At 44.5% G+C, this 13,586-nt stretch overlaps 1 protein-coding gene across 3 annotated transcripts in view; it reads right to left on the bottom strand.

Annotated features, from left to right (window-relative positions):
- TTYH2 (tweety family member 2) overlaps window positions 1-13,586 on the bottom strand; it is an 81,497-nt gene that overhangs the window by 4,557 nt on the left and 63,354 nt on the right. For all 3 annotated transcript variants that reach the window (XM_081849755.1, XM_081849753.1, XM_081849754.1), the window contains exons 8-13: window positions 11,753-11,808; window positions 10,938-11,030; window positions 10,012-10,104; window positions 9,745-9,887; window positions 8,918-9,103; window positions 4,752-4,830 (exon numbers count right to left, since the gene is read on the bottom strand). In XM_081849755.1, coding sequence (XP_081705881.1) covers window positions 4,752-4,830; window positions 8,918-9,103; window positions 9,745-9,887; window positions 10,012-10,104; window positions 10,938-11,030; window positions 11,753-11,808 — 650 coding nt within the window. The remainder of the gene's footprint in view (window positions 1-4,751; window positions 4,831-8,917; window positions 9,104-9,744; window positions 9,888-10,011; window positions 10,105-10,937; window positions 11,031-11,752; window positions 11,809-13,586) is intronic.

Here is a 13,586-nt window from a genome sequence, read left to right as displayed (position 1 = left end):
AGGAGGACAAAAACTCTAGGTTCTTGAAGCAGCCATTCTCACCCAATGGACAGGAAAATACAGTGAGATCCAGTTTAATTTAACTGAGGAACCTAAGGATTATTTTCTGAAAGCTTTTTGTTTCTAGAGTCCCACTTTTACCCACCATTTTTCTTTTTTGGGCTTGCCACTAGTGCTTTCCCAGCTTTGTAGCTGATGTTTATAACCCAATACAACCACTCGTGCATTTATTCTTAATGCGCTAGTGGTTGTTTAGGGAGGTTGGGCCTTCATTTAAATATTTTGGTTTTTAAAGCTTGAAAAGCAGAAAACTCGTGACATCTCACCAGTATTCAGTGTATAAAGCCACATTTTGAGCTTTCCTATGGAAAAAAAACCCCTCTCAAGAACTATGTAAAGCCAGCTCGAGTTAAGTTTTGTTTAATAAACAGGATAAACCAATATGGGCATCTCACCCATCTATTTTGTGGGACAGGGTTCCTGCACTTCTGGTATTATTGGAAGTATAAGACTAAGGAAAACAGCTAGGTGGGTTTTTTTTGTTTTTTGTTTTAGGTGTCAGGTCTGAAAAATGTGTGTTGAGGGAAAAGAGCGTCTTCCAAATCACAGCATTAAGGAAAACGATTCAGTCTTATTTTTCTGCAGCTAAAAAAAGCTCAAAAGCCTTTCCTTGGGGGATTTAAATTCCATTTAAATTGGGCTGTTCAGAGTGTGTGGGGGGAGGGTTTGAATTAATCTGACTGCACTTATAGTTTCATCATCACCCTTGAGCTTTGCAACTCCAGCCTCTGCAACAGACCAATGTTTAAACACCCGATTTAAAAATAGTTCCCGTAAAAAGAAGGAAGAATTGTCACTTAGGATTAAAAAAATGGATGTTGCGGACGCTTGTATTCTAAGTGCAGCTCTTCTGCTCTTTTTGAATTACCATCAGGGTGGCAGTCCTGATGCATAGCCCAGGGTCTTGGTTCCCACCTACTGTTTAAGCTACACATAGAGCTTTCCCAGACCAAGACTTTAGGAACAGCAGAAGCAGTTGTGAAGAAAGGAGTTCAGGGATATTTTTTCAATATGTTTTGTGTCTTTGCTTCTCAATTTGAACGGTGTTATTTTATGCACTGTGACTTGCTGTTATTTTTTACTGATTACGGTTTAGAAATTATTTATTGCAATTGTTAAGAGTGAGTTTGTATAATTATTACTTCCTGATATTTTATTTTATTTTATTTTGCACTGTTATATTCTGATGGATGGTTGAACATTACTTTATTTGATACAAGTTGTTTATTTGAAAGTCATGTTTCTATTATGACAATTTCGTATTTGATCAGATTGTTATAAGGTGCATGTGATCTTTGTTGTTTCTTCAACTTGTAAACCACCTGGTGTATAGTAATATAGAAAGGTGATATACAGATTAAAAGTGAAATGAAAAAATGAAATGAAATGGGAGAGCCGCCGGTCCCCCATCACTGATTTATTCACATTTGGGGTGAATGAAATAATGACGTTCTGGAGTGGCTGGTTGAACACCTCTTATCAAAGAGGCTCAGTGTCCTGCTTGCAACAAAAATATAATTTGCAGCAATGCTCTAAACTGAGTTACTGGATGATGCAAAATAAGCCCAAGGGGCAATTGTGTAATTTTGTTAAATGAAGGCACATTGTTTTACTGATGCATGATTTTTTTTTTTTGTTACTTTGGAGTTATTCCAGTGGCGATTTTATAGTTAGAATGCAATTCCTTCTCTAATTGGCCAATATGTACATCGAATTCAGTTTCCCACGTTGGGTCTCTAGCTGTTTTTAGACTACAACTCCCATCATCACTAGGTAGCAGGACCAGTGGTCAGGGATGATGGGAACTGTAGTCCAAAAACAGCTGGAGACCCAAGTTGTCTAGATAGCATAAGAGCAGGTGTTTGGTGCCCTCAGGTGCCTTTCGCTTTGCTTGAAAACGGGACTTCCCAATTTCCCCCTCCCTTTCTGTTCTAAATTGAGCTCTTTAATTCAGAAAGAGGCAGGGCACTGTTTGCACAAGGAAAAAAAGAGAGTGCCTTGCAGCACCTTCAAGGCCAACAGATTCCCAGTGACAAAAGCCCTCGTGGGACAGAGCCCGCTTCATCACATGCACAAAGTTCTGTCCTCATTTGGCAGGCAGAGGGTGGTGATGGGGGTGGCAAAGTGAAGCCAGAGAGGCCCAAGGCATGCATGCAATGCGAGTGCCACATTATGAGCATGAGTTGCAAAGGAAATTCAGTCAAAGGAGTCCAAGATGCAGAGTAAGGAGGAGCGACTCCTAAGTGATGATGAATAATGCACATAAAACATGTAAGGAAAGATTATTGCTTTCTGTAAGTGAGCAAGACATTCCCAATCCCCATTGAGCCCCGTTCTGCTGCCATCAAACCTGCCAATGAACTCCAACATGGCAGCTTCATGCAAGAACCCGCCTTTTAACATTTTTCATCCCTTCTACCCCACTTTTGTCTGCAAAAAACTTAAGCCATGATAAATCTTTTAGTCTTTCAAGGGGTCATGACTCTTCCCTCCCTCCTTTTCGTGCAAAAGATTAGCATGAGTAAACTCCATGGGAATTGGTCTACGAAGCACAAGGGGAAATCCCTAGCTGGGTAAAGCGGAATGAAACTGCAGCACTGATGTTTCATTGTATCATATTTGAAGAGCTTCTACTGATTGTCTATTTAAAGCAGCATTTGCTTGGCAAATGTTTATTCCAAAACAATAACAACCAAGTCTATTCACTTCACAGGTTGTCAGCATCCTGAGAGTTGGGGATCATTTGACCTGTAAACTAATCAAAGGATTTTGTTTTTTAAAAAATTGCTCTAATTCAGGCATAGGCAAACTCGGCCCTCCAGATATTTTGGGACTACAACTCCCATCATCCCTGACCACTGGTCCTGTTAGCTAGGGATGATGGGGGTTGTAGTCCAAAAACATTTGGAGGACCGAGTTTGCCTATGCCTGCTCTAATTACTACACCATTCCCAAAATATACTGTACTTTTCCATGTATAAGACTATGTTTTTTTCTTAAAAAATCATGCTAAAAAGTGTGGGTCATCTTATACATGGATAGTGCATAGGGTGGACGTTTGATTGGTTGATGCCGCGTCTGTCAGCAGCTATTGTGCATGTTATTGGTTGCTGCACCAATGGGTGGTGTTGATTGGCAGTTGGGTGGGTGATTGGCAGCTTCTGCTAGCGAAGGGACAGACAGGAGGTGGATATCGCGATGCGTGCAGTTGAGCGATTTTCGGCAATCCTCCCTAAAAAATCCCCACCCAAAAAGCTCAACAACTCTGTGCCATCTCCCCTCATTTTCTTAAATCTGAGTCCCCCAAAATAGGGGCATGTCTTATACATGGGGGCGCCATATAGACGGAAAAGTATGGTATGCAGCAGGCCTCAGTAATGTGAAATCTCAACCCTGGCAGCCTGAAATTCTGGGTGCCTACCAAGCTTTGTTTTTTGCATTATTCCATTCTGGGGAAAACCTCCAGTTTCATCCAATGGAATCCACTAAACTAAGCACACCTACTGCAAATCAAAGGACTACAGGAACACTTTGAATTCTGGAGGTTCCCATGTTTATGAGGGTCAGGGGAAACGTACAGCACACAGGGAAGTGACGGGAAATCACCAGGGAGGGAAAATAAGCCAACTCCAGCCCCAAAACCAAGAAAAGATACAAACAGAAAACAGATAAGCAACTTACTCTTGAAGGGCAACATAGCTCCAAAACAGGAGATGCAAAAACAAAGCAAAAGTTAGCAGGCAAGATGTGTTTCAAAGGAACGTTATGCCAAACTTAATAAAGAGCTTTTGCTTAAGAGTGAAGCAAGTTTGCAGAAAAACATGGAAGGATTATTAAAAAAGAAAAAAAGGAGGAAAAAAGCAAGCAAAGAGTATATACTCATCTTCTAGATCAGGCATCCCCAACCTTTGGCCCTCCAGATATTTTGGACTACAATTCCCATCATCCCTGACCACCGGTCCTGTTAGCTAGGGATCATGGGAGTTGTAGGCCAAAACATCTGGAGGGCCGCAGGTTGGGGATGCCTGTTCTAGATGGTTAGAACTTGAGCAGTTGAACACAATTTTAAATGCACACAGGGATTTTTTTTTATGGCACTGTGTCACATGCTAATATATACAACATACAGAAAAGGTAATGCAAAGTCATAGACATCTATTGGCAAAACCGGCAAACGTTTGCAGGATGTAACCTCACACCATGGGCTGCGAAGTACCAGTACTATAACACAGAGTTGCTCTCTGCCCTATTGCTACAAAGCTGCCCATAGCTTAGCCTACAAGGATGCAGTCTCAATGGATTGCACCCTGTGTTGCCAAAAGGTGAGAGTGCTAAAACGGCTGTGGGAACAAGAAATGCCGGACTCAAAAAAGCAGGACTTCTTGCATCAGTTTTCACCTTCCAGCAGATATGAATCTCTGGGTTAAGGACTGTCTTTTTTCCCTGAAAGGTGTGCATTCAGGGGAGGTTTCCCCCCTGGGCTTCTTTTCCTCATCTCTAGCATCAGAAACAAAACTATTTTGGCATTTGACAAAAAGCAGGAGGCTTTCTCGTCCCGGGTTTTTTTTTATTTAAAAAAATTATTTTTCAAAAATGCATTTTAATATAGAGAGGTTAGTAAAAGCAGAGGAAATGATAATAAAAAAGAGGGTCTGTTATAAAAATGATTTGGCCTCCGACGCCCACCGTACCGTGGGGGGAGGCGATCCTCTTCCAATCAGTGGGACGTTTTCATAGCGTGGGTTCCCACCAAAGAGCACAGCTTGGTTCCTGCAGGTAGAGAGGAGTTAAGATCAGGAGGGCAGTCTGTTGAAACGAACTCCGTTCTGAGCCTGCGGCTAGGAAACAATCCCCGTTACATTCCTACACAAGCAACCGACTCGAGTTGTGGGTAGGGGACAGAGGAGGAAGAAGGGAAAGAAGAGACGCCAATTTAATAATGCTAGTTTTAATAATGCCAATCCTGTTCTTTGAAGCAGAGACAATCTATTCAACTCAAAAAATGTTGCTGGCCTGGTGCAGAGGTGGCAGAACGTCAGCCACAGTCCGTTGGGTTGACCGCTATGATTTCTTTCTTTCTTTTTTGTACATAAATTTTTATTAAATTTTCTGTTTTACAGTTTAAACTACTCGTTTTTGCATCCTTAAAATATCAATGACTTCCCATCTTCTCTTTCCACAGTTCATTTTACATATCATAAATCCCTGCATATTTTACAGAAACTTTACCATTCAGTATTCCATTATTGCATCCACCATAATTTATTTGCACTGTTGAATTTATCTTAATGCTGCCAGCGTTTTCAGCAGCACACAGTTATTTCCCATACACTCAATAAGCATTTTCCAATCTTCTCTAAACGTATGTTCTTCTGTGTTCTCTTATTCTATATGTTAAGTCTGCAAGCTTCACATATTCTGTCAACTGAAGTTGCCACTCTTCTTTGTTTGGGACCTCGCTTGTTTTCCATTTTTGGTCTAGGAAAACATGGGCTGCAGTCGTGGCATACTTAAATAACACTTTTTGACACCTGGGAATTTCAGTCGGTTGACCTCTATGATTTCTAGAAGACTAATATCTTCCCTTTTACTTTACCTCACACCACAACAAGGAGTGAGGAATAGAGGAATGTACCAGCCGACACAATACATGGATCTTTCCACAGCTCTGGCCTTTATAGGAGGAACTTATGAAGCAGAAAGGAGTCATGCTGGCAAGCAGCTCCTCCATTTTCTAGAGGTACCCGTTTACCTCAGTGAGGGATGCTGGCAGAGGTGAGGGGCAGGCTAGCAAGAGCTGCGAGACTAGAGCAATGAATTAACAGGTGTGTGTGTTTTTCTCTCCACATGACAGGAGGAAACACACTTCCGTTGGTCTACTAGAAGTCAGCCAGCGATAGATAAAAATGGGTAAGCAATCTGCTTCCTGCCCACCTCTGGGCCTAAAAATTCTCAAGTCTTATCCAAGCAAAGAGAAGGACTGGTAACTCTGTGCTAACCTGATGAAGATTTAATCAAAACAAGCCAGCAGCTCAGGAGGCAGTACACGAGCGATTCTACCATATGCAGCTATGCATGCAGCTATTGTGCCACAGTCCATTCACGAGACTGTACAGATCTCTGAACGTCCATAGGGAAACTACTTGTTTGAAAACCTTGTCCCCAGGTTCCTATCTTCTTGCACATGGAGACTTACAAGAGGTAAAGTAAGTCTTAGGAGGGAATGTTCCGTGCAAGGACTTAGTGTTGTTGCATGCTAGAAACAGGGTGTGTGAATCAGCTCCCACTTGTCCCAAATGTGGAACAGCTGGCTAAGGTCTGCTTATTGGGGTTCTTATTTGGGACACATGTGCAGGAAATAAAAATCTCTTACTCCCCACCCCCCTCTCAAGAAGCACTGGGCGCATGCAACAAGGAAGCGTTTTGGCACAATAGTTTCAAAACTAGCAAACGCTTAAAACGTTGTTCCGAAACGTGTACTTTATTTTAAATTAAAGATTCAAATCCTGCAACTTCAACTGGACTTTAATGATCTTTCCACATTTTCACTCACTGCACTCGTCGTGACAAGCGTGCTGCCGTCATCCGGTGAGCAGAGACAAGCCTCAGCCTTCCTCCTAACCTTGGAGCTATGAAAATGTGCGGGGGTCTTTCCAGGGGTTGTACAATGACCTTCCCTGCCAGGCTCCAATGTTGGCTGGAAAGTTGTGGCTCATTTGGGTGCTGCTCATCTCAGGCCTGGGGCATTGCTAGGCACTTAAAAAATTCAAGGCAGGGGCCCAAAGCTACAAATTTGCGTAAGCTAATTTATATGCACATATGCAAATGGAGAATTAAATGTCACAGAAGGCAAGCAAATTTGCCCTTCCAGGCAAATCTTTCCAATTAATTTTCACCCCACCCCAGATCACCCCAAATTAGTTCCTCTTCAATTCATTTACCCTCAATTAACTTCGCAACAGATCGTGCTCTGTATCAGCTGAATTACCCATCGACTGCTCCCATTCATTGCCTCCCAAAATAATTTAAGGTTACTTAAATTCTTATCCTGCCTAGTGAACCCAGATCACCCTACCAATTCATTCTCTCTCAAAATCATTCTGGGCCTTTGCTCCCTGCTGTAGCAACACTCCTGGCTCAGGCACTTTTGAGTGCCAAGACCAAGGAAGTGGCCAAACAGCTGATCTCCCTGCTTCCCTTTCCTGTAGGAAAGAGCGATGGAGGCTTCTTCAGTCACGTGACATCATTCATTATTTAGAAAAGAATAAGATATATATATTGGATGCAATGCGTGTTTAGAGACATGGCGGAAAATGCAGGCAACACATACTCTTCCATCTAGGAAAACAGACGCTCTTCTAAAACTTTTCAAATAGCCATTCTAGCAGGACTGTTTTCCCCCTCCTTCAAAACAATCAATCAAGAGCAACTCAGGTTAAGGCAATCCAGTGTTAGATCTGTCTAATGATGGGAAAAGGTTGCTAGTATACAACTCTAATAATAAAGCTTCAACAGCTGACTGGAGGTCCAAATGACTGCCAACCGATGCCTTCCCTCTTTGTAATGTTTAGCTAAAGATGCCCTCAGAGTTCCTCCACCCAAACAACACTTCGCTGGCTACTGCCCTCTGAGGACCGAAAAATGGTACCAGGATACATGTTGTTTTAACTAAACATTACCAGAGGTGCATGGAAAGGCTGGGAGGAGTCATGCGTGCCTTCTTTTGCAAAGTATGAACCTGAACCTCGTTTATTGTCATTCCTTCATCATTTCCTCCCAATCTACCAGGAATGAAAACTGAGGAAAACAAATGAATCAGGCAGAAGAAGCAAGGAGGAGCTAAGTGGGCAAGGCTCCTCACATCAAATCGAGCTGTTTTGAAACAGAGAAGCCACATGTTTCTCGCTTGCTGGATGACTAACTTCCAAAAATAAAAGTAAGTGGGGGAAAAGACCATATCATGGTAAAAGAGGATGCAAATTTAGACGCTAACACAGTACAGAAGACAAGAGACTGTGTTAAATCTCTAGATACAGTCGTACCTTGGAAGTTGAACGGAATCAGTTTCAGAAGTCCATTTGACTTCCTAAACCAGGCACCCCCAAACTCGGCCCTCCAGATGTTTGGGGACTACAACTCCCACCATCCCTGACCACTGGTCCTGTTAGCTAGGGATGATGGGAGTTGTAGTCCCAAAACATCTGGAGGGCCGAGTTTGGGGGTGCCTGTCCTAAACATTTGGAAACCAAAGCGCGGCTTCTGATTGGCTGCAGGAAGTTCCTGCAGCCAATTGGAAGCTGTGGAAGCCCCGTCAGACATTCGGGTTCCAAAGAACGTTCGCAAACCGGAACAATCAATTCTGGGTTTGCAGTGTTTGGGAGCCAAAACGTCCAAGTACCAAGGCATTTATGATCCAAGGTATGATTGCACTAGCATTTCAGGGTCTGTGTCTATAGGCTTCTCTTTAAAAACACTTCTTCCAAAAAGCAAGGCTTTTGTTTCTCTGTATCTTTCAGTGAGCCAGAGACGGCTCACCCATTGGGCGGTTGGGAACATCTGTCCAAGGGATCAAGTATAGAAGGGCTACTGGGTTGCCAGCTGTCAAAGAGGGTGGGATGGAGAAACACAGTGGTTCTCAAAAGAGGGATGGAAAGATGGAAGCAATATGAAAAGTCAGCATGAATCCCAGCAGGGACAGATGGTATCGAAGGATGGAGAACAGAGGATGGAAGGCACTCCTGAGCATACTGGGCCACCCGAAAAGGTTAGCCAATCCCTGTTGTCACCTTGAGAATTCTACAGACCCAGACAGGAGCCTCAGTGCTGATGTTTGGTACCCCAGGCATCTTGTACTCACATGTACTCTGATACTGGCGCGTTGGAGATGGTCTGTGCTGGAGGCTGCAGGCTGGTCTGGCTACCCAGGCTGCTACTGTAGCTGCAGAAACTACGAAGCTGCCCCCGGCTGGGGTTGTGGGCAGCAATTCGTCGGGCCTGCGGATTGAAGGGGTCTTCTTCATCTATGTCGTCATAATCCCGGTCCCTAGTCAGAAGGAAAAGGGAATAAATTAACACTGGACTGAGGCACCAACCCAACCTCTACTGGCCAATGGTCAAGAAGACACAAGTTGTAGACACCTGTGGACCTTCAGATGTTGCTGGACTCACGCCAGACCCATTCAGACTGGCCAATGGTCAAGAAGACATGAGTTGTAGACACCTGTGGACCTTCAGATGTTGCTGGGCTCACACCAGACCCATTCAGAATGGCCAATGGTCAATAAGACATGAGTTATAGACACCTGTGGACCTTCAGATGTTGCTGGGCTCACACCAGACCCATTCAGAATGGCCAATGGTCAAGAAGACATAGGTTGCAGTCTAGCAACATCTGGAAATCCCCATAGGTTCTCTACTCTTGCTTCATCGGGTGGTATCTGGGACGCCTCTGCAGGTTCTTTGACAGGAACCATCAAATCTGCACAGCTCCAACTTGTGGTGAGGGAGAGAACGAAGTCCATGATCCTGGTTATATAGTTCCTGGCTTAGAGGCAGCAAGCATACAGAGCGACAGCACCCATTGTTGCCACTGCATTCATCCCCATTTAAAATCACCATCTGCAACGAGCAATTCTGACTCCAGCATACCCATGTGTGCTCCTGGCAGACCCTCTTCCATTTTACCTGCTGGCTAAATGCTTCCAGGCACGTGGAACGGCACAGACGACGGTGGAGAAGGACACGGCAGCCAAAAGGGAGAAAAGAATGAGGTACAGCAAGCCTTCCACCCCATCGTAGCAGATCCCAATCAAGGCATCCAGGTAGTCCTTTAATTTGAGGAGGGGAAGAAGGGAGGGGAAACGTCTCAATTCCTTGTGTGCCAACAGGCCCCAATCTACACAACACTGCCTCCTCCACACCTCCCAGCATGCCGTGCCTTACGCTGCTCACCTTGTGTAAGCCCCGGCAGTCCAACATGGCGGTCAGCTGGTGGAGGCTGCCCTCTGATTTGTTCAGTAGCTGCTGTATGCCTAGCAGATCTCTCTGCAGCAAGGGGGTTGGGGGTTGGTGAGGAGGAGGAAGACATATTTGCAGCAGGAAAAGGAGCATGGGTACCATGAAGCTGCAACATGGCCTAGCAGCCCTATGAAGCTGGATACACTTCCCAAAACGCAGGACCGGAAGGGGGAGCCCCAAACTGGTCCCTTCTAACTGTGTGCAAACAGCTGGCTCCTTTCTACACACACACACACACACACACACACTGCTCCGTAACAGATGGACTGTGGTTGGGTGAATGGGGCCAGTAGGAACAGCCCCCGCTCTCCTTTTCACGCAACTTATTTGTGTGAGGGAATAGGGCTTGTGTCTTGTGTCAAAAACCATCAGGCTGGAGCCCTGGTCTGGAAGGCAACTAGGAAGTTTACCTGGTTCAGGAACAAAACTGCAACCATTAGTTCCTAAATGTATTCCCCTGGTTATGACTTGTTCAAGAGGTGCTGAGCAGTGATCAGGTTGCTCCTAGCTTGACTGATTCTTGCTGCTCTGCAGTTCCTCTGTGTTCTGAAAATGGCTTCCAGTTGCTGCCCAAACCGCTCGTCTCTTGCCTCAACCTCTTTACCCTATATTCAACATATTTTCTGTCGCTTGTCATGCCCTTGAGCCTCTGCAGGAGAGAACCTAAGTACCTCCATGTTAAATTTGTGTCATCCCCCCTCCCCTTCCCACATTGCCTTGCCAAGAACTAATCTCGCAAACGGAAAGTACAAATCTGCTTTCAGCCCGGTTCTATGCAATATACGTTGACATGGAAGGCTCCGCAAAATGGCTTAGCGCAGCCCTGATTCGTTAAGACAACCCAGCACTGTGCTGTTTACCTCGGCTGTAGGGAAAAGAGGGAGAGCAAACTGCATGAGGCCTTGGATCTGGATCTGCATGGTTGTGAGAGAGCGCTGGTAGATGGTCAAGGCCTGCAAAGAGAGAATGTAGTACAAAATGCATGAGCCAAGCTTTCACACAGAGGGCCACAAGTTCTAAGTCTTCACCGCTTTACAAGTCGACACAACCAGCCTCTTCCAAATCCTGGGAGCCAGTCAGCCCCCCTCCTTACATGGCAAAACTTTAGCCTCTCTCTTCCATCCCCCAACCCGCTGCGAAGTCTGGGTGGTTCGACCTACATTTTATGGCTTCTCCTTTTCCTCTTCTCCATGAAGATTACCAGATTTAGGGAAGTCCTAGGGATGGGTTCCACAACAGGGATTGAACTTGTGAGGCAATTCCCAAGTTCAGGCAAGGAAAACTCCTTTTATTGGAGAGGTCTGGCACCCATAAATCTAACTCCCCACTCTGCAAAACTTAGCTTCCGATGTGATGGGAAGTTCATTCATAGAATGAGGGTGCAGCTATCTCTTGCAAAGTTGTAAGGAAGCCCTGAGGGCTATCTAGCTCAATGCAATAAATCTATAGTTAATAGCGTCCTCAATCAGTCTCTGCATGGAAACCATCAGCATGGTTACCCCTCTAGATAATTGGTTCCATTGCCAAACTGCTCTTACTGCCAAGGAAGTTTCCTTCTAATGTTCAAATATAGTCCACCCTCCTGTAATTTAAGCCTGTTAGATCTTTCCACTACAGGTAGACTGAAGACATACTATCAGGGAGTTCCTATCATCAGGGTACCCACATTTCTTACCTGCTGGAAGGGGTTGGTCAGACTCTGGCTGCAATACAGGTAGTACCGTACAATTTCTGCAAGGAAGAGGGTCATAGGTCAATGGGACAGTGGCACTCCTATTAGCCCAACCCAACTTGAGAACATCTGCTATCTGGGAATCTGCCTGCTTGGAACGCAACAAACCCTCTTGTGGCTCAGATAGCACCATAAATAATTGTCTCCCTTTCACAACGCTGACTCTGCTTAATACTGTTTTGAAGGGCGATGCTGCAGGAAAGCCTTTGGTCTGACCAAAGAACTGCCAAGCCCAGGATACAAAAGAAAACAAGGCCAGGATGCCCATATTCCTGGTGCCCCACAGCACAGACTCTGCCATGGAGGCATGCTTCTGTAAGAATTCCAGCTTTAATTACGGGTGACTATTATTTATTACTGTTTATTAGTTTGTATACTGCTTAATATTCCAAAATGGCTTCTAAGCAGTTTACAACTATAAAAATCAATGCGTAATTAAAACACACAGTAACAAATCCACTGGGGCATTAAAACACCCTTAATTAAAATATGTAATAAAACAAGCAAATTAAAAAGTGTAACAGTTGAAAAACAGTTATACTGAATGTTACGCTGACAAATGTAGTTCCCTGAATGCCTGTCTACCCATTAGCGTGACTGTGTCATTTGCAGAACATACTTGGCAAAGGGGTGGGGGTGGGGTGTTAATGCTTTTTGCACTGATTTCCCCATGTAAATGCTCCCCATGTGTAATTTTGTCCTAAAAAGGCGGGGGGGTCGGAGTGAAGTTGTGCCCACAATTTCTGAAAAACAACAAGTCCTCAACAAATACTTACAACACAAGAGAACTTTTGACACAGCGTCCAAGAGCAATAAATGGTCTATACAATGTTTCTGTACCACTATGGAACAGACCATCATTCCACCTCTTCTTCATCACTCCAAATTTATGCAAAACATTTAAGCAAAATCCCAACAAAACTTCCAAACACTGCAATCAAAGCTCAGGTTTATTCAAAACTGCCCCAAAACTGTGTAATTTATTATTTGGATTTTACATGAAAGGAACTTGTTGCAAAATATCCCAACCACCAAGGAGAGAGACGGATGCGTTGAGAGTCTTAGAAGAAGTGTTGACAGGCCACAACGTGCTCCCTGGTTCTTGTTTCATGTCCACTTCTGGTTGCAGAGACAGATTCTGCATTTATTGTGGGCCAGAGGCAACCGGGGAGGTTTTGACAGATCTGGCATGTTTTATCAGCTACGAAAATAAAGCTACTATGTCCCTGGAGGTCCGTGGATTGGAGCTTCCTTTCTGAACTAAGCTGAATATTTTAAAAGCTAGACTGGTGACTGGGAGCGGCTGCCGAGACCATATAACACTGGTCTTGAAAGACCTACACTGGTCCCAGTACGTTTCCGAGCACAATTCAAAGTGTTGGTGCTGACCTTTAAAGCCTAAACGGCCTCGGTCCTGTTTACCTGAAGGAGTGTCTCCACCCCCATCATTCTGCCCTGACACTGAGGTCCAGCGCTGAGGGCCTTCTGGTGGTTCCCTCACTGCGAGAAGCCAAGTTACAGGGAACCAGGCAGAGGGCCTTCTCGGTAGTGGCACCCACCCTGTGGAACGCCCTCCCACCAGATGTCAAAGAGAACAACAACTACCAGACTTTCAGAAGACATCTGAAGGCAGCCCTGTTCAGGGAAGCTTTTAATGTTTAATACGTTATTGTATTTTAGTATTCTGTTGGAAGCCGCCCAGAGTGGCTGGGGAAACCCAGCCAGATGGGCGGGGTATAAATAATAAATTATTATTATTATTATTATTATTAATAAT

This window comes from Podarcis erhardii, assembly GCF_964252035.2.
Source record: "Podarcis erhardii genome assembly, chromosome: 2".
Classification (NCBI taxonomy): domain Eukaryota; kingdom Metazoa; phylum Chordata; class Lepidosauria; order Squamata; family Lacertidae; genus Podarcis; species Podarcis erhardii.
The sequence above is the reverse complement of the archived record's forward strand: the minus strand, read 5'-3'. Positions and strand labels throughout refer to the sequence as shown.